We start from the raw sequence: 22,429 nt of genomic DNA, 5'->3' as shown, positions 1-22,429 counted from the left end.
ATCACATAAATGGCTGCATGCATGTGTAACGTACTCTCGAAGAATACTATATTTTTTTTATTTAGTGCAGACGGAGTCAAGGATGACAACAAGTAATTTCTTATGTAGGAATACTTTTAATGTCTTATTTCTCTATATACGGTAAAAGTTAGGCTACTATCTCGTAGGTAATATCTCACGTTGTCAGGACGAGCCCGTCGCTGACAACAGGTCGCGGCGGAAGAGGAATGCTCTTCAATTTCCTCGCCTTTGTATGTACACTCAGACTGTTTCTTTTAGCTGAGACGTTGAATAATGAGAAACCCGTTTGCTACACAACATACAGCGTTTTACTATCACAAACATGAACGTAACAAGGAAATATTTTTTCATATATGTAGGAACAGCTATATGGTAAGGTATAACAATAAATATTATTTTTCACTTCTCTACTGAGGGGCTTGGGGACCTTACCCTAAGTTAGGAGTGACTAAGCCATAGTCAACCATGCTGGGGAAGTGCGGGTTGGTGACTTGGTGATATGGGCAGGATGCATTACGATGTTTTCCTTCACCGTAGAAACATTGGATAAATGTACATATGTAAATCGAATATCGCATTGGTACATGGCGGGATTCGAACCCAGGAACTATAGATTACAAGTCAAGTGCTTAACTTCTGAGCCTCCGACCCTCTAGAAGCTAGTGATTGCCAATTATAGTATTTAAATGCTATTAACTGTATTGTGAGTTCCTACTAATATTAGTAGTGTTATGCTGTTAAATAATATTTTCATATAATTCGCTTCCTTTTAACTTTTCGGTTATTATTTGCACAGACTTTTGGTCTGTTCTTTTTAAATTTAATGAAGTTTTATTTTCTTAAATTTCCTTTCTTTTCAATTTGTTTAGTTGTTAATCCCTGTCAGTTTCAGTAGCGCAGGTAACGTACTGGGTATTCTAATTTAGCAACACAATGGACGCCGGCCCACTTTTAAAATGTACCCCAACAGTTGTAATTTCTGCTATGAATAGTTTGTATGATATGACTTATTATAACAAAAAATTCTTGCACAATTTTGATTTAGAACACAATTTAAATTAATCTTACTAATATTATAAATGCGAAAATGTACTAACATGGGGTTGAATGGATGTATGTTTATTAGAAGGTAACTCCAAAACGGCTCAACGCGTCATCATAGTCACCAAGAACACAGAGGCTATTTACTAAGTTTTTATCAACACCGCGCGGACGGATTCATGGGCGCAAGCTATCTTTTAATAATTGCTAAATAAACACTAACGAATAATATTAGTTGCCGTTCACGTATTCATTTTTTTTGTATTAATATAAGGTGTAAAACATTAAAACCATATCATCGATAAAAGTATCAAGAGTCAAAGACTATTGAGTTACCGTTCGTAAGAGTTTCCATCAACTCAAACAAATTAAAGTAACACTCTACAAACACGGACAGTCTTTAGACTCGTAATCATTAAAAGGGAGGGAAAAGTTGTAAAAATTGCAAACTACGTAGAGCTTTGCAGAGTCTAACAAAGTTAAAAACTCATTGAGTTAAGAAAAATAGTAAAAAAAACTGTATCAAACCTTTATTACGCTCGTTTATTTTGGTTTCTTATGAGTGAAATTAGACGATGAGCAGTGCAATAAATACGTTATTTCACTCATATTCTGAAAGTTATACTACAAACATGTGTAATAGTCGTCATTAGTAAGAAACCAGACGTGCATTTCTGATTAACGTCATTGTTTTAAAGGCGCAATTAGGCAGGGCAGGGCGCAGTGATGCAAGAGACGGTCCAAGAATGCTGACGACAGTATTAATATAAGCATAACTAGCCGTTCCCCGTGTCTCTCTCAGCGAGGTATTAGAAAAATACCCTAAGTTACTCCGACATACATCAGTTTAAATAAAAATCCCGATAAAATCGAACCAGTCGTGTTAGAGAGTACAAGGAACAAACGCGGATTTGCGGACAGACAGAAAAAATAAATAAACACATAAACCTTTTTTCGATATTAGATTCACTTCAATTTATAGTTAACCTTATTTTAATTAGATAGATTAAATCTTACATTTCTATTTACACTCTTTCATTAGTGACATTGAAGCAATTGTATAGATAAGTATAACCGAGTTTAGTACTACCATACAGTCGTTAATTGTTCACTTAGGGAGTCCTTAGTGTAGATTTGTTATTTAATTTACCTAAAGGAGACAATAACTCTGCAGTATTACTATATAACGGTGTAAATATACATATAATGAAAGATACAAAAGTAAAATTACTCAAATAAAGCAAAGGGAATTCAATTTCAAAATAAGGACAGCCTCACTTTGTTCGAGTTGTTAATTCTGTTCGTGACACTCATCGTACTTCGCCTTTCGACCTCCGGAACGGAATCAAGAGTTAAATATAATCCCAGAAAGTATTTTATTCAATTACACTTCGAAATCAATTGTGGATCAACGAAAGGGAGCGATCCATTTTTTCTTTTTCAACTTCCATCGGTTTTTATTTCAAGACAAACATATATTACTAAAGTTTGAAATTATTTCGTAAATAGAAATGATAAGCCTTAATATAGATTTTGTAAGTTTCTATCGCATATGATGTAAGATTTGTATCAACTTCGTTCAAACTCACTGAACCAAAAGTTACGAAATTACCTTACAGAATCATACAAGAAAAGATTTTGTGTGTTCACATCAAAGTTGGGCAAAGTTATAACTTTATCGACAGGCCTAATATGTTACCGAAGATTTTAGTACCGCGGGCGACGGATCCGAGATGTTTCTAACAGGGCTGTAATTAGTGAACTTTATAAGAAATTAAAACTTTTCCAACTGAATGTACAAAATTGTATCGAACTCGATGAAAATAGACATTTTCACTAAATAAATGATCCGATAATAGAAAATTAATTTACAGAATCCACTTTTTTTACATTTATTAAAGATATCATCGTTTAGATATTTTTTTCAGTTGTAAGTTTACAAAAACGTTTTTTTAAAATTGTAGTATATTTTAGACGAGGGCGTGACAACCCTTTGCAGTTTATTGCTGCAGCATTAGCGCAGGCAATTTCAACGTTAACATATTTTTTATGTTTAATACTGTGTCGTCGGAAGTGCTAAAACGGGAAATTGCAACTTTTATAGATGACGTAATATATCCATTTTTAGAGTGTACAAGATACACAGTTATGTATTATGTAAATTGGGTTACTCTGTATATACTTTGACAAGTCCCATGTTTTGACATGTCAAATGTATAAAAATTAAAAACCTTTTACTTCTCTCCACCCCTGACTAAGCAGGATTTTATTGTGAGGTTATGACAAAGGTTGTTATTATTATTTCATGGAAAATGTATAATTTCCCTTTCAGTATAAATGTATATTACAATTGTAACTTAAGAAAATCTTTAGAAAGTTTACGCGCGGAAGTTTAACAAATTCTAACTTTGTGAAGAGATCTCTTGGGTCTAATGATATTGTAAAACTTGAAAAACAAATGAAAAGATGTCGAAAAAATCATAAAAATGTTTTTTTTTGTAAAATACATATTTTACATTAAGCTACTAAGATACCGAAATCGATATTGGCATTTAAGCATTTAAGAGCATATGATAATGCCGGATCCCTATTCCCTATTACTGTGGAAAGGGACGGCAGCACAATGAGAAAGAACAACAGATAAGGTACTCACGTAGGTACTAAGACCGGCTAGAGGCACACCGTTAGCTGCGAGCAGGAGGTCCCTGGGCGCCAGTCGACCGGTACGCCAGGCGGGCTGCGGCGGGTACAGGCGTCGGATGCGCACCAGCCCTGCCCCGCCGCACACCGACATGCCTAGACCTCGTCCGTCCTTCTCAACCACCACGGTGAATGTGTTGTCTATGGAACAAGATAGAAATTCAAATTTTAGTACATATCGGATTCATCTTATTTCAATATAAAAGAACTTCAACATATTAGGATGTATCACCATCATTGTCGGTCGTTAGAAAGTGGTATCATCCATCCTTGGAGCTTTAGACATATTTAAAAGTATAATATTGAATCAATGAATATATTTATTTCACATGAAGATAAATAAATGAGAAAATCGTAATTTAATGCAAAGTTTATTGTTTTAACCGAGCGAAATTTGTATGAACATTGTTTAAATAAAGATAGTGAAGCTCGTCTGAGAGCTTAGCCCCGGGAGATGAGGCGTGTTTTTGTTAAACGCGACGCAGGCGACAGGTAAGTTAGGGATGTTTGGCCTTTATTAACATTGTTTGTTCAGTCCTGTCCGGGAGTATGTTTGGGTCGACTTTTAGTGCTCCCCTGCAGTGCGGTCAGCGCGATGTTTTCAGTACAGATTACAGTTTCTCTCTCGCTTTATTGTTTCAATATATTAAATGCTATTTACTACACGTTGCGAATTTTAATGCAATCTATAAGTGTTTATGTATTTGAAAATGGAAATAATAAAAATAGAACGATAGTGTAATTATAATTATTAATTAAAACAATAGATAATTCCACTATTTGTAAACTGTATATTGGCATAGCGTCATATCTAGCAGCTCTTTAAAAGGTCGAATATTTTGCAGTAGGACATTGTCGGTTAGAATTGATGCCAAATGGCAAAAATCCATTGTTTGATATGAAGAAACGTATGTATAAACATATTTTTATATAAGATGTACTTATTATTCCAGACAATTAATACGTAATATACAGGTTAAAGTTAAATGTATTTATTTTTAATATAATAACATGCACCCGTAAGTAAAAATCTGTCGAAAGATATAAAGGAAACCTCTTACGCGGCGATTTGCCGAAATCGACTTAACAAATACGCACGTAAAAGTAATAAAACTTTTCGAATTACTGCCATATTTTCCTTATGCCGTGAGAATTGCGTGGAAAGAAGAGGAATTGAATGAGATCATTGGCGGAATTGTTTCTGTGTACTTCCCTTAGGTAATGTATAATTCATGTCGAAGCTTCTGGAACGTCCGTTACTGGCCAATTCGAAATAAATTTGACCGTGACACGACGCGACGTTTATTTGTCAGTCGCTTCCAATATTCAGAAAAAAAACTTATTCATAATAAGAGATAAAGCTGCATATAAAATCATTGAAAATGTTTCATTGAATCTTACTTCGACAAGTTTTTTGAAAGGTACAAACTTACGTGTAAAATAAAATAATGATAAAAAACTTTGTTCAATGAAAACCATAAATGAAAGGAAAAGAAAGATGTGTCATAAAAATGCTATAAATAGTTAACGGTTTACGTGTAGAGTTATAGAGGCTTGGAGGGTTTTGAAAAAAATGTATGTTGCAGTAAAAGTTTGAATTCAACGCATACCACGTTACACGCTCCAAAGCATTGAACACGGCACTGACTTCAACTCACTTCCATTTATTTACAAAGAAGATAAAACTACTTTATACGTGACTAAATTCTTTGTAAACTTTAAAACTATATTTTTAAACAACCTGAAAAATAAACCTAAGCGTTGCAAGTACTTTCGATAATTATATTGTTTCCTTTATAACGTTTAATTCGAGTAAAAAATTGCCAGTTCTAAACTAAATTGATGATTTTTGAATTTGGAATTCTAATATGTAAATTACTAGTAGCATAAAGTAAACATTTGTTTTCCTTAGACATACTTGAAAAGACGTTACCAAGAGGTATTTGCAGAGAAGTGTGCTCTGCGACATGTTTCGGCACGAACACGGCTCTCTTGACAAAATTGAAATGTTACATCAACTCTGTATTATTTACGAAGTAATGTTATCATAAGTCGTAAAATTATCATTTCCATTTTCCATCGTTCATCATCCACTATAAATTATTGTCCTTAAAGAACTCTCAATTTTAAGTTACCAATTTCTTTGGAAAATTTTTAGTTAATAAAAATACTTTTATTTCTTACAGGATAAGGTTTAGGTAAAGTATTATAAAGTAAAAATTTCAAACCACGAATTAAAATCTCTTCATCGATATCATTGTGTCTCTTAACTGAATATCATATTTATTTGACGTTAGCATTTCGAACGGGGCATCATTTAAATTAGGGCGAGTGCACGCATGACGGGCCATCCGCCTGCAGGCGTTGATCCGAATAGTGTGCACGAACCCGATGACCGGGTTTGCATCACACTTTTAAATATTACGTGCTCATATTTTTAATATTCAATTTAAATCAATACCCTGGAATCAAAGTTATTTAGTCGTATTTGATAACTCTTCGTTAAACACTAGTTTAGTTATGAAATCCATAATAACAACATAGCGTTGGTTTCTTAGACCAAAATCTCTGTATAAAGCATATCATTATCTTTCAGAAAACAACGACATTAATATATTAGCAATGCTCTCAGAAACACGTGTTTAATGAGATAAATATATTACAATTTAGAGCAGAATGGATACTTATAACATTTAGTTTCGATAGTAGTTGTTATCGTATTCGTATTAGTGTGTTTAAAACATCAACCGAATTGCTAAAACCGTGTTATTTATAATGAAATCTCGCAAACGTGCATATATTTTATTAAATACACGTTTGTCGATACCGCAATTATCAACTAAAGCTACCGCCTGTGTAATGAAGTCTTGTAACTAATTACCTTTGGAAGTAATTGAGTTGGCAGGTAATTAGCAACGAGGTCAATTTCCGAGAGTTTATCAAGTGCCGCAAAATATTCGGCTAACTACTAAAACTACGAAAATTCAGAATTAACTAAGTTTTTGGAATTTGAGATTCACGTATTAATAAATAAATAATCTTGGTAATATCAGGAAGGCAGAAATCAAGGAGTTACATTTGTTTTGGTACACTTATCGGGCTTCAATATCCATACCTACATGATTTATGTTATGAGTGCTCTTTAAATCTTCTTAACATGTAACCAGATAAGTTTTATATGACGAATCGCTAAAAGCCTTGCCTTTTTTATTTATCCTTTAGAGTCGGTCAAACCTCAACAGCCTGCTTTTATTAAGCGAGAGAAAAATAATATTATACTCTGTGTGCCAATACTTTTATCAAAAGTGCGTACACAAGTAGCTTTGAATGGTCCCCTTAATAACTTGTGACGCTTTTCCTTAATAGAGATGAGAGGGGAGACGAAACAACTTTCGTATACATCACACATAATCGAGATCAGATCGACAAATGTTTGATCAAATATTTATCAATGTAATTTCAATGTTAATCGAAATCTATATAAATAATTTCACATATGTATATGTAGGTAATCTTTAATTAGCTATTCGTTAGAAAAATACATTACACATGTACACTGACTTATTAATTTTAACCAGTAAATCTTACCAATATATAAATTCGAATGTTTGGATGGATGGATAGATGTTTGTTTGAAGATCTTTAAAACGGCTGAAAATCTCGATCTCGATGAAATTTGGTATAGATGTAAAATATAGCAGACTATATTCTACATCTACGTCTTCCAGAGGAAGGAGACATAGGCTACTACTTAAGTTTTTTTAATCCGCGCGGACAGAGCCGCGGGTGACAGTTAGTGTTTTAAATATTAATTTCCATCTCCATCACTCTCGACTAATATTTGACATCATCAGCTCACTATACGTCCCCACCGAGGGGCTCGGAGCCTACCCTAAGTTAAGGGTGATTAGGCCATAGTCAACCACGCTGGCCAAGTACGGGTTGGTTGACTTCACACGTATCTTTGAATTTCTTCTCAGATATGTGCAGGTTGCATCACGATGTTTTCCTTCACCGTAAGAACGTCGGATAAATGTACATATGTAAATCGAAAAACACATTGGTACATGGCGGGATTCGAACCCAGGACCTGCAGATTGCAAGTCAAGTGCTTGACCACGGAGCCACCGACGCTCCACTAATATTTGCCAACACAAAAAAGTATTTTTAATTTCTTACTTTGAAATAAATGATTCTTGGAAAGGTTAATAATGTTAACAGCTCTTCATTATAAGCTAAATGACAGCATTTAGTCGAATAGCAAAAATGAATGCTATTCCAGTAGGATTTAAAAAACATCTTGATAAACTGGTGATACAAATTTAAAATAGCTTTTTAAGATTTTTATATATAATAAACTTTAGGACACAAAGAATGTGTATGTTAAAGTTATACAGATTTTGTATAAGATTAAAAAAATTAAACGTTCTAAGTTATGATACAAGTTGAGCAGTAAATTCTGAATCTATATTCTTAACAAGTTAGGAAGTTGTTAAGATGAAAAATGTGAGGCGAAGTTTCCTACCGCCCGACAGCCGACATCCGTTGTATGCAGATGATGTTTAATTAAGAAAACGATAAACCAACTTATTGTAGAATTAAATTCGAGAAATTAACTTAAATTTTGGTTTATGATTTAGGCAATAAAAACAAAAGACAAGATAAAAGGCTTTCTTAGTAATTCATCTATAAATGTACGTAAATTTGTGTCGAACTTTTATCCAATTACTTCTAATGTAAAACAGTATTCAGTTTTGTGCCAAATTCAACAAAAAACAACAAACACATGTAATAGATACAAATGAGGCATCAAAAGAGATATTAGCTGATCAAGTTAATTGCAGTAAACATGTTCATTTAGAGAGTACAGATAATGAAAAGGGGGAAAACGAGCTAGCCTTTAACATGCAGAAGTTAATTAAAAACCTCTCGTAATGGATTCGTTTGAACATTCAATCCAATAAGCTATTAAGTTAACACGTACACAAAGCGATGTGCTATTATATTAGCACGTTTTTCTAATCATATTACCTTATTAGCCACGTTGAAAGGCGAATTTGAAACATAGCACATTGAAATATTAAAGAAACTCTACCAAAAGATCAGAAATTATATGTTCTTTGATTGATATATTGGTACAAGAATAAACCTACGTAGGTGCCCTGTCTGAAGATCTAATCAAGGAATACACTATAATAATGGACAAGATAACGTGTGTAAAAGTTTCACCGCATCATAATTCTAATTTTAATAACAACGCATGTTTCTTATCATTCAGTTCCCACAGATATTATTTATGTTGATCATATTTCTTGCTACAGCTGAATAGACATTCTCACGAACTTCGAACTAAAAGAACAATACGATAGAATCGTTTTATCTAACGGTTCAGTATGCTTATTGCAGTATACCGGTTTATTGATGTTAGACCAAGAATAGAAACTTGATGCAATATTTAACATCAGTTAAGGTCACAAAATTTCTTTTTATGAACTAAGAAATTTAATTCTGCCCCTAGCAGGTCATCTTGAAGACAAAAAGCAGAAGTACAAAGTCTGTTTTGGATCAAGACAACAAGATTAAATAGCTATTATGCGCATTAAAACTTTAGCAGTTTCAGTTAAACAGAACTTAATCCATATTCTTAACAAGTTGGGAGCAGTTGAATAAAAAACGCGACGGCCAACCGTTACTTATCTCCTCTACTACGGCCATTAAGTACATAAATTTACTTAAGAAAATGTTAAACGATTCTTGCTTGTTGTATGTCTTTTAACTCGTGCATTATTTATGCCTACGTCGTTAACACTAAGATATTAATTGTGAATATTAGTTAAAAATTTTGTACCATTATTTTTAATTTATAAACATCATCCCTGAAGTAACGCTAGTTCCAGAAATTTATTCCGCTTTGATTTAAGAACCTTCATATTTATGTTACACTAGCAGTAGCCCGCGACTTAGTCTGCGCGGATTGTAAAAAAATATCAAGTAATAATTTTAGATTATATCATGCGGGAAAGTGCTGCTTCCTAAGAGGGAAAGTTTTTTTTTTATTTTGAGCCTATTCGATGCATACAAATATTCAAATCTTTTATATTTGTAATATTAATATAGATTAAGTTTACTTATATAATAATATTTATAGTACTATAAATTACCTTAAATGTTTTTTTTTCCTGTTAGCTATATTTTAGTTCAGTGATATTTATCAAAACACTTTATGAGTTTACATAATTAAGCAGTGCGCGAGTAATTGGTGGGAATGTCAGCCAGAGGATATTTGCGCTTAGCATACAAATTGAATATATGACATGTTTGTAGTCAAAATTAACTATATTTAAAAATTTAAATACTAACATATTTTAAGCAAATATTCAATAGTGGATTTTTCCCACAGAAAAGATTTCTTATGGAATATTATGTTATTGCATATGCTATTTTAATCTATTTTATATATCTTTATATATATAATTCTTCTGTGAGTGTGTATGTCACTGAACTTCTCTCAAACGACTGGATCGATTTTGATGAAATGTTTTGTGTGTGTTCAAGGGGATCTGGGAATGGTTTAGATTCACAATTTTGTCCGCTGGACAATGTTTTTTTAATTAATTTTTAATTTATTAGTAGTTGTTGATTTTGGAATGTTTTACATTGGACCATCGCAGTGTCAAATTTTAAATAATATTCAAATTAAAGACGTGTAGACAGGACAACGTCTGTAGGGTCCGCTAGTTATATATAAAAATCCAGCTAAATTTCAAAACAATAATAATAGTATTATTATTTATAAATCGGTAAAAATTCCTTTAATACGAAATAGAGTTAGATAGAATAGGAGTAGTATGGAATAGTGATAATCGTACTTACACGTGTAGTCACATTGTTCCACTCATTTACTAGTACAGTGATACAACAGTGCGGAAAACAAGTCTATTGTTACTTATATCGGCATACGATGTAAATGATTGCTCGTTATTCACTGCCGGAGTTCGATTCTAAGTGGATCCGATTTGCCGCTAGGGAAAGTGCTGCGTATTACTTCCACGCAACTGAATAAATGTGGTAGATTTCAAATTAAAATTCCAGTGTCATATCCCTCACTATATTTAACTTTAATGCATTAAGTGATTCAAATGAAATATAAAATTTCAATGCTTTTTATGGTGTTTAGAATGAATAAAGTTATACAAGAGTTATTTACGGAAATGTGATTTACATTTATATTCACACGACGTAGGTACTCGTAGCATCGTAGCACGCCTACGACTTAATAATTTATCAAGATTATTTGCGAGTTATTTCTTTCTTTCTTACTAATACTAAACTAGATCTGTTAAGATAACTTTTCTGTCAGGAGGGTTTATATTTTGACGTCTGTATTTGTTTTTTAATTGATAGTCGCTCGATAAAGGCAACTACTTGTGAAGTTTTTCGTATTATGAAAATTAAAAACCTTCATCTTAAATTAAATTTTTGGCACAGAAAATATGATGCACGTAATAGAAGTAGTGTCGGCAGTTTGTGAAATCACAACAGCTGAACGTACTAGTTCGCGAAGTGGGATATTAGTAAAGTTGTTCGCTTACGAAATCGCGCAAAATGTCGCTACTTTGCCATTGTTTGTTGATATATTACTACTTCTGTCTCTACTATTTTGCGCATTGGTTATGTAATTTTACATATATGTGTAACTTCTCTATTATTTACCTCCTTTTATACAAAATAATCACGCCTGTAACCCAGAGGGGTACGAGACCATATCCATAATTGTAAAATTTCCACGACACGGTTCGAAAACAAATTGGCTAAAATTGATTTGATAAGCTGTAAGATAAAAAATGTAATGATAAAAAAAAATATTGCAGAGCTTAATGATTCATATGTATTCAAAATTAAACATTTCTTTTTGGCATAAGTTAGTATGCAAAGTCGACGATAGCTGATAGCAATCAGCCGCAAGGTCGACAGACTTGAAATGTGGTTCCGTTTTCTTTTTCGCTGCCAAGTTTTCTTTTGTTTCAAACTCTAAAAAGGTATTCAAATTTCAATAATAGCACAATCAAGGTTGCTGTGAACTGACAAAGTTCAGTGGTATTTTCTCTTTATTAGTTTCAGCTTTATGCAAAAATCTTATAACAATATTTACCACAATGGGTATAAAATATAGCATAAATTATTTGTTCTTAATTACATCTAACTAAAGCCTATGGATTATACAAAAGTTAAATAAGCATCGTTTTTTCACTTTCTTATATCTTTGGAAAGGGAAGTTATCATACAAATATTAAGAAAGGTAACTTCAAAAGAAAATAGGCATCGTCAACTTTTCGAACAATAATGTCAATTTTACCTTTTTAGATTCATGAGTGAAAGGTTTATTGTTTTCTTATCAGTTTTCATTTACATGTAAGGGTTTAAGGCTACCATTCGCATTGGAAATGCTTTCTTCAAAAACAGAAATAAACTCCATCTATGAGGAACCTATACCTTTAACAATAATATCAAAATTGACTTATTACTATCTTACTTCTTACCAATCTTACTAATATTATAAATGCAAAAGTTTGGATGGACTGATGTTTTAAGGTATCTCAGAAACGGCTCAAAGGATTTTGATAAAATTTGGCACACATGGAATACAGAGGATAGTCTGGAAGAAGACGTAGACAAGTTCTTAAGGTTTTTTTTTAATTCCGCTCGGACGGAATCGCTGGCGCTAGCTAGTTATATAAATTGTCAAGAATTGTTACTACAACACTAGAAATCTTATTTACTGCAGCCATACGTTTGTATGGCTTTCGTATTACCAAACTTTGCCAATAACAACAGCCATCTTGTATATTCAGCTGTAGTACACTGAGTTTGGAAACAGCGAGCGCCGAGAGCGGTTTTAATGTTGTATTCGACTTAAGTGATACTTGCTACTTAAACTTTAAATGGATATTCTTCATTGTGAATCATCTTATTTCAATTAAAAGAAGTAGAAAATTTAATACAATGTTATTTACTGAACACTATTTTTTAATTTGTTTCTTTGCCTAAACAAACAAGAGGAATTTGTATTCATGGATAAATTACTTTGGCATTAACCGATGCAAAGTCAAACATCACAGTAGTGGTTAGATATGTTGATTGTGTGATCATTTCCTAATCCGTGAAGTACTTAATTTACCGTGGGTTTCTGAAACCAAAGTGCGTTCAAAACATATTGTTAAATCCGTTTTGTCAAAGATAATGCCAGGGATGACTATATGTTTATATGGAGATTTTGGTCTCGGAAACGCACGGTTAATCAGATACAATGTAAGTTGCCAGGTTTAAAAGACTTTTTAAAAAATTATCATATTATATATTTTTCAATATATCATCATAATGTACTACCATAAATGTCATGTTGTTTGTGTGTCTTTTTGGATGTAAAGCGGAAAGAATGCTTTAAATGATAGTTAAACCGTGGGACATCTATGTATATATATATATATATATATAGATATTCTCTGGCGCATTCACGTCTATAAATCATGCTAGAATTAGATAATGTACAAATATGCAAATTATGTACGTACGTAAATTACATATTTGCCAATGAACTAATTAATCATTGCGAGGCTCGCGTCACAGATTGATTCGCTTCGTGACCTGAGTAACGACATTTGTATTTCCTTTAATATTTATATGCAAAATCTATGTTTTTGTAACAAATATTTCACACTTAATTTTATTTAAATCGTTTAAAATATTATTTTTGTAGCACACATCTTTGTGATATGTGTACATGGTATGCTCCAAAGATGTCGCCTTGCTTAATAAAAAAGTATATATTGTCGCTTAATAAAACACCCTGTACCTAACCAACTCTGTAAGATATGTTTTTAAAAGTCGGGAATATGAATAAAGAGCTAAAAGCTATACTTTCTTGTTATCAAATGCAGGTTGACGTTTAGGATTCGTGTAAAATCAGCCCAACAAATTGATCTCGCTTGTATCGGGGAATGCAACCAGCTATCGTACGTGTTGTGAAAGAACAAATCATTCGAAATTTGAACTCCGGCACATTCCTTGAATACTGTATACAAAAAGAGATTGAGTTCAACGTTGCAATGATAAAAAATACATACTAAAAGTGATACACGATACAAAAATAAAAAAGAAATTGGAGGAATAGGAAAGAGTTAAGTAACTCAATATTGCTTTATGGATATTGCCAAATAAATCTAATAACTAATGACAGATAAGAGATACAGTTACCCTTTCTACCCGAGATATACAATTCAATTACGATATATGTTATCAAAGTTAACAGGGATCCTCTATATTCTTCAATTACTCGGCCGAGCAAACGATACGAGACAAGGAATAGCCAAGGGAGCTTTGGCTTTTGCATAGAAATTGGACTTGTAAATGTGATAACATCTTATTCCCGCCTGCGGCCAGGTTTCACGGTTAAGAAATGTCGAACGAAAATAAAACGTTACATTCATATATATGTTTGACGGAATAATAACTGTCTTTGAAATTTACAAGCATAATTTTCTAAAGAATAGACGATAAAGATTCTACCATAATATTGCAGCGTGTTAACCTAAAGTTTTATATATTATTTACGACAGACTTTCCTATCGAACAGTTTCTACTAATTCATTGTCTGCTAAGCTATTTTAAATTTGGTTCCGGTGCGTTCCTTCGGAGATCCCGGGACCCTCGCAGTCGCACTTGAGGTTGCCCACCTAGGGGGTTTTAGTGAGTAAGAATCGTACATAACCTTGTTTTTCCCCCAAAAGGCAAGGTATTTTACGAAAATTTCCCCCTCTATACTTACTATAAATTCAAAACTAACAGTGATAAATAAACATAGATAGAGCCATTTTTTCATAATTTTCAAAACTATCAAATTCAATATTTCATTGTAGTTGGAACAGAGTTGACAATAGTCGAAAAGCCATTTTATAATAAAAGTTTTGTTTATCTATCAGTAAAAACAAAAGGCTGTGTTTGTTTAGGTACACTTGGGTTATGCGCGTCTGTTTTTCTTTCCGGAAAATATTAAAGTTTCCCGAGGGACGGCCGGAAACAGCAGACTGGCTGTGGACGACGGTCAACAATAAAGATAAAAACATTTAACATTATATGTGGATATTTCTATAGAATTCTACTTATAATTCAGATAGGTGAAATCTACAAGAATGTCATTGAATGTGTATTAAAAATTTTATGCGTTACCAAAAAATATTATACAGACCGTAAAAGTCAATAGAGAATCATAAAAAAAACTATTTATAATTTTATTATATTTTAGGTAACAAAACTAGCTTGTAATCTTTTTGATCAACGACCTCCATTAATTTCTCAATGGGTGGTAGCCCTAAATCCTATATTAAAGTACACGTTCTAAACCATTGTACTAGTTTGTGAAAGGACAAACACAACGCGTACCAGTTACTAAGGCAAACATTAATAAAGTAGGTTACCCTACATATAAATAATAAAGCTCGGGTATAGACGACGATGGAAATTTTAAAACGAACATTGCTGTTCCTAAATTTCATAGTTTAAAATGTACTTTAGATTACACAGATTTTTTTTTTCGATATAAAATAAATCTTTGAAATCTTACTTTTTACTAATATTATAAATGCGAATGTTTTGATGGATGTTTGTTTGAAGGTATCTCCGGCACGGCTCAACGGATCTAGATGAAATTTGGCACATATGTAGAACATATAGGCTACTTATTTATTGTCGTATATTTTTAATATCGTGGGGATGGAGTCGCGGGCAAGAGCCAGTATTTTATAAATTAAATAAGTGAAATAATTTGCATTAGTGATGCAATACTTGAATTATTAATTAATAATTAGCGCACGATACAAAGTTGAGCTGATTCACTGGAAAATACAATTTCACTTCAACAGTTTTCATGATTCTATCGAGTTTATTTCACAATTCACAGTTGTTATTGAATACAGTAATTCAATTTCGATAAAAGAGCTGTCTGAAATATCATTTATCAATTTAATATTTTGTGAAATTGTTCATTAAAATGATTTTATAATTTAATCATTTTAATTGTAGATAATCGTAGTAGCGTTTAAATAGTTCACGTAGTTTAAACGATACTAATATCTAAGTTAGATGATTACCATGGGTTTCTGAGACAAAAATCTTTGTACAAAACATATCGTGTTTGACAAGACAGAGAAAACAATATGTTTTCAACGGACATTTCAGTCTCAGAAACTTACGGTTGGTTATTAATAATTGTAAGCAAAGGTAGTTAATTTATTTGAAAATAAGTTTATAACAGCTCTTCTTATTAAAATCTTCGATAAAAATACTATAAAACATATCCTATTCCTAGTCTAACCCTTGTCAGATTAGCAAAAAACATACAAATTTGTAATACGCTCTCACAATACCAAACAGTAGCGGCTATAAATTAAACATCGTGTGAACATTTTGTCTTGCTTTAATATCCAGTTCGTGAGGAAACTGTGACAAGAGTCATGAGATCGCAAGAAGTTTAGTTACCAAATTTTTAGTGTCGCAATTGAATAGCGTCTAAAGGGTTAATAAAATATTATCATGCAATATTTATTATACCACAAGAAACATAAGTTCATTGTGGTACTGCTGCATAGCTAAAGTTAATAAAATAAATTAATTGAATTAATTCCAAACAGAGTAAGAAGCACGTTCAGTAAAACAACGAGAGAGTTAGTGCCCGTGAAATCGGTGGGCACTAACGGAGTTTCCAGCGATATTTTCACGTAAATACAAACACCGCGCTGTAAAAGAGAATTTTAAAAAGGTTAAGCGTTACGTTAGGGAGCGTTTTATTGCTTACATTATGAATAATTTATTCAACGGTATACGCCACTTAACTTCCTGCAAAAACGTTACTTTACAATGTTCATCTGCAATTTTAACTCTGTTCCATTTTATTTGTTACGTAACTTTTAATATCCCTTCGTTGTTTTACAACCTCTGTTCTTTTTATCACATTTGCAGCGGACAAGAGTAGCAATAGTAATCTGTTTCTTTTTAAAATTAAAATAAAACACCCTATATCTATAGCAATTCGAACAGAGGTAGAGGCCTTAATAGCATATATTAACTATTGCGCCGGCTTGAACGTTGAAATACCACTTTTCAAAGAATATTACTAAGATTGTCTAAAAAATTATGATGTCTCTGGACAGCGTTCACTTCGCTATTCTGGCGAATCCTGGTGGCTGTGTGCTTCTTTGTTTCCGTCTTCTATAAAAATCAACCTTTAGGGTTATAAAACGGAATAAGCATAACGAAGTGTACTTGTATGTCTCCATTGAAGAGAATATGCATTTCAGTACTATTTTACATAATATACGTAGAGTAGCTGTATGGTGAATTATTTCAACAAGAATTTATGAAGCAGCCTGTGTCTTACGAATATTATGATAAAGTTTCCCGCCAATACTACACAAATAGCTTTGTATAAGAATAATTCTATCTTTCCTCCGGAAATAGTAGTTGCCTAGTAAAAGAATGAATGCATTGATTATAAATGTCAAATAATATTTTAGTAAACATGGAAACATTAAAATTTAATTTATTACTATCGTATAACAGTGTACAAATTAAATTCAACCACATCAATATTTTCTAAATGTTTATGATTGTATGTAACTCCCCTTTTTGAAACAATAAATTATACGCTTAATGGAATATTTTGTGTATAAATATTATATTTTAAACCATATCAATTTATGACAAATATCAACCAGTATTGAATTATGTGAAGGGTCTTTGTGTCAAATAAAATAAAACATATTTGGCCACAACTACACTGGAGTACCGGGTAAAATGGATATGTTGTTTCTTATCCCGGAAAATATCAACACTCCCCAAGGCACGAGAGAGTCTTGAGACGAGGCAAATAAATAGTTCGACGAAAGGTGAAGATAAAATATTTTTGACATATTATCACGTCATTGTGTAATAATAATTGTTTTTATTTCATAACTTGTGACGGACATAGTTCATAATTAATAAATCACCGAGTCGCTAAAAATCTAAATTCTTGTCATTGTCCAACGCAAAATACGTTGAATGTCAAGTTGCCTATATTTTAGCTCTTAGGATTGAAGAGCACAAGTTCGTTCAGTATTTTGAATTTTTAAAAATCCTTATTTCAATTTAAAAACCACGCATTAAATATTATTTTGTACACCAGAACCCAAGATGGCCGTTTCGGTTAGCGAAGATAAGAAAATATAAAACTCCCAAATTTGCGGAAAGTCAACAAACGTAAACTCCTTCCGAGTCTTATCTGGATAAATTGAAAAGGGGAAGCGGACTTTAGATCTGTGAGCAAAATTTTTGTGTACATTTACGGAATGTATCCAATTCCACGATACCAATTTCTTTGTTTAGTTATATTTTGCGAAACGGCTACAGAATAGCATTTGTTTATTCATTGGAAATTCGCTTCGGGTACACGTCGCGCATGTCATCATGTCGCTGTCGGATTCTGCAAACGAATGACGTCATGCCATGTAGATTTGTTAGAACGACGAGATCGCAACTGTCGCAACAATGAGAACACGTAAGAGAAATAATGTGCGTAATACAAAATAAAAAGTAAAATCCGTTGGTTATAAAATAGCTACTTATTACAAACAATATACCTGTTCAAGAATGTTCATTCTTTGTAGTCATTTGAAAATGACAGTTGCACAAAATCTTTAAGTTCTATATGTTAGACCGTTAATGTTATTTTTATCATCGAATCACGGTAGCCATTTCATATTAAGTAACTCTACAAAGATAATAAATCTATGGTTCCAAATACTTATAGGTCCATAGTTATTTAATTTCATCACCAGCTCACTATATGTCCCCACTGAGGGGCTCGAAGCCCACCCTAAGTAAAGGTTTATTAGGCCATAGTCAACTATGATGTCCCAGTGCGGGTTGGTTGACTTCCCCGTAAGAACGTCGGATAAATGTTAATTAATTACCAAAATGCTAATTTGTACCCTTAATAAGGTGTAAAATTAATAAAGTTAATAAACAATAGTTAATATTGAGTATTCTATTCAAACACCTAGAGCGTCGTAGTAAATTAATCACTCCCCATTTCCCGAGGGATCTCCGCCGCGTTGTTTACTAGTTACGGATGAATGTATTGACATTAAGCTCTTCGCACCTCTACATAGGCGGGTGTTATTACGGTTAATTTGCTTCAATATTATTCGTACATAACAGCTTTGGTTGAGAGGCTAACGATAATCCTACTAACTATAAGCTATATTGGTACCAACCATTAAACCATGGTCAAAATGTAATTATTACAGAAATTCCTAAAATATTATTTGATAGTACAGGGGGCTAGAAAAAGTGCATTCGCTCCAAAGCTATTCCATAACGAATTTAAAAAAGTTATGGAACGGACGCGCGACATTCACTTGATTTATCAAAAGTTATTCTCAGTTATTAAAGTACGTCATGGAATCGCTTAGAAACGAAATCACTTTGTTTCACTCCTAGAGATGGCGCTTTAATCACGTGGTTTCATTAGATTGCGATGTTATATTTCAAGTCATATAAGTCTTAAAATGTAGGTATATGTATCGTAAGTCTTTTGTTACCATTTGTCTTATAAGAAAATGCAACCATTGTTTGCCGTGTGACACCTGGTAATGCATACATTGTTTTCAGCGACGACTATAAAAGCTGGTAAGAGAAGCGAGCTAAGCTTAGTCAACAAGATAGTGTCAATAAAGATAAAGACACTGAAACACCCTGTATATGTATACTGTAACACTATGTAACGGAACCTCCTTTTGTCTGCGTGTGTGTGTGTGAGTTCAATTACCCGGATACGTACGGAGTGACGTTTTTGCGTACGTCATTCGGTACTCGAATATTGACCAAATATTGGTACTTAATCTAAACTACTCGTAATATTATGAAGAGGAAAGATTGGATTGTTTGCTTGCATTGAATAGGCACCGAAAGTACTGAACCGATTTTGAAGTTCTTCCACTGTTGAAAAGCTACACTGTTGCCGGATGTCATCTTACTAATATTATAAATGCGAATGTTTATGTATGGATGTTTGTTTAAAGGTTTTGTCTAGAACGAGTGAAGGGGTTTTGGCATACATATGTACATAGTCTGTAAGAACACGTAGGCTACTGAGTATGTATTTTTTTAATTCCGAGCGGACGGAGTCGCAGGCAATTAATAGTATTTAATATAAGTATCAAGTCCAAAGCTCAAAATTTTATTAGTTTCTATTGAGGAACAAATTTTTCGAATCTTCATATTTACAATTATTTATGTTTAAAAATAGCCAATTCGTTCATTCAAAAATATTCGCTAACGTATTTTGCACATCAATTCCACATGAAGTGTGAATTAACTTTGTTTATTTAACACTTTGTTAAAATGTCAACCGATGTCCGCATCAACCTTCAACAAGGTTGTATTTACGAATGACGTCACAGGCTAGAATTTTGTGTTGACAGAAAAAAGATTAGAAATGTTATACGAACTCAAATCCGGTTAATTGAAATCAAACGTTTCCTTAATTGGTTATAATAAACCTTTTCTTTCTAGTTTTAATTATTAACCACAAAATGATTTTTGAATTAAATTGATTATTCAACATTTTCTTTCATATTAAAATTTCTTATATAACCTAAAACCTATGCCCTATTTCTAAGTATAGCTTTGACATAGAGAACAAAAGTTAGTATAAAATAAACAATAATAGTAGTGCTATAACATTCTGAGGGGAATAGCTTTATAGGAAAGAATTTACGAGGCTTACCCTCGGTGATAAATGGGTAGAGGTTGCGTAGTTCCGCCTCATACTCCTCCAGGGAGGCTGCGGCGGCGAGGGGAGCGAGGGGCAGAGGCGCCACGTATTCCTCTTCTGGCGACCGCTCCGACCCGTAGCCCTGGTCGAACTGAGAGTCTTGCAGCTTCCATACTGGTTCCGCATCTGATCCTGAAACAGATTTTTTTATTTTTTTTAATGTCCTAATGTGGCCAGTGATCAAAGGTACACTTGATGTCAATTGAAGCCTACCAATGCTTGAATTGAGTACGTGTTAATCTCTCCTGAATGATTTCTTATACAAATTACACCGGAATTTTATTGAATTAGATTAATAAAATCTCTTGGCATCAATAAGTACGCATTAATTTAAAATAGCCAAGTATCATAGATTTTAAAAAGAAATAAAACATTCTTTATTGAAACAACGTATTATTTTATTCCTTGTGCAATAAATATTTTTACGAAGCTCTATATAACTTTGTAAGGTTAAATGCAAACATAATTTTTGGAATAATTAAAAAAAAAATCAGTAGTTTATCCGAAGACACGTCTAATATTTTTAGTGCATTCTGCACATTTTCGAGAGTATACACAGGTGTTATGTTTTGAATTAGCCAACAAGTTCAATTAAAAGTTCAACATGCATAGCAGCATGAAGTGGCTTTGTTGATTATAACTTTTTAGTATGTCTAACATAACTCATTTGTTTTTAAAAAGTTCACAAGTATTTCATAGAGTTAGTATTTTCTAGAATTAACACTAATGATTTGTCGTACGTTTATTTTTCTCAAAATGTACATTGAATGATATTTTTTAATTCGTCAACGGAGATGGGATTGAAAAGGTTAGTGTTTGAAATCTAGCACTATATAACCTACTAGCTGTCGCCCGCGACTCCGTCCGCGTGGATATATAAAAAAACTTAATTAGTGTAGCCTATGTGTTCTTTCAGACTATGTTCTAGACGTATGCCAAATTTAATCGAGATCCGTTCAGACGTTCTAGAGATATCTTCAAACACACATAGGAAAGGATGGGATTTGGAAGTAGACTTTCCGGATAGATGGAAGGGGAAAATATTTTCATTCTGTGCATCCTCTCCTCCGTCGATTAAAGGTAGGCAACGCGTATGCAATTGCGTATGTCTATGGGCATCGGTCACTTCGCTATACATCGATTTCAGGTGGCCGCTCGCTCGTTTGCCACTTTATGATATAAAAAACACCCATCCATCCATCCACATCACATCCATCTAAACATTCGCATTTATAATATTACTAAGTTAAATAAAAAGCAGCTCTTGAAGACATACATTCGAAAAAAAAAATGAGTAAATAATATCCTATGTCCGTCTCTTGGCTCTAAGATATCTCCTCACCAATTTTCAATCATATCGGTAAAGCCGTTCTTGAGTTATAAATAGTGTAACTAACACGACTTTCTTTTATATATATAGATTTGTAAACACATTTATACAATTATGTACCAATAATAAGAACAATAAAGTAGCGTCTCTGTTTGACTTACAATGAAATTTCGTTTGGAAGTTTGAGTATACAAAACACTACTCATTGAATCAATACAATAGTTTGTTGTTGATTTATAGACGGACAGTATTTGTTTGTAGACAACATTAAAAAATGCAACTTTCAAAACATAACATTCATAAATTATAATAAGGAGATTGATACATTATCTTTTAAATGATCAATTTCTATATTATATCGAGAAGGATTAGAAAAAATATTTAAACATGTTCTTAATAATTAACTAAACAGAGCGAAGTGGAAGAGACGGATTGGGGAAGCTGACCCCACCACCTTGTGGGATGCA

General features: G+C 32.9%; 1 protein-coding gene across 2 annotated transcripts in view; it reads right to left on the bottom strand.

Moving 5' to 3' along the window:
* LOC106126858 (uncharacterized) overlaps positions 1-22,429 on the bottom strand; it is a 75,645-nt gene that overhangs the window by 13,713 nt on the left and 39,503 nt on the right. For both annotated transcript variants that reach the window (XM_013324760.1, XM_013324768.1), the window contains exons 3-4: positions 20,585-20,764; positions 3,716-3,903 (exon numbers count right to left, since the gene is read on the bottom strand). In XM_013324760.1, coding sequence (XP_013180214.1) covers positions 3,716-3,903; positions 20,585-20,764 — 368 coding nt within the window. The remainder of the gene's footprint in view (positions 1-3,715; positions 3,904-20,584; positions 20,765-22,429) is intronic.

The sequence above is a fragment of the Papilio xuthus genome, unplaced genomic scaffold (assembly GCF_000836235.2).
Source record: "Papilio xuthus unplaced genomic scaffold, Pxut_1.1 DF828952.1, whole genome shotgun sequence".
NCBI classification, from domain to species: domain Eukaryota; kingdom Metazoa; phylum Arthropoda; class Insecta; order Lepidoptera; family Papilionidae; genus Papilio; species Papilio xuthus.
The sequence above is the reverse complement of the archived record's forward strand: the minus strand, read 5'-3'. Positions and strand labels throughout refer to the sequence as shown.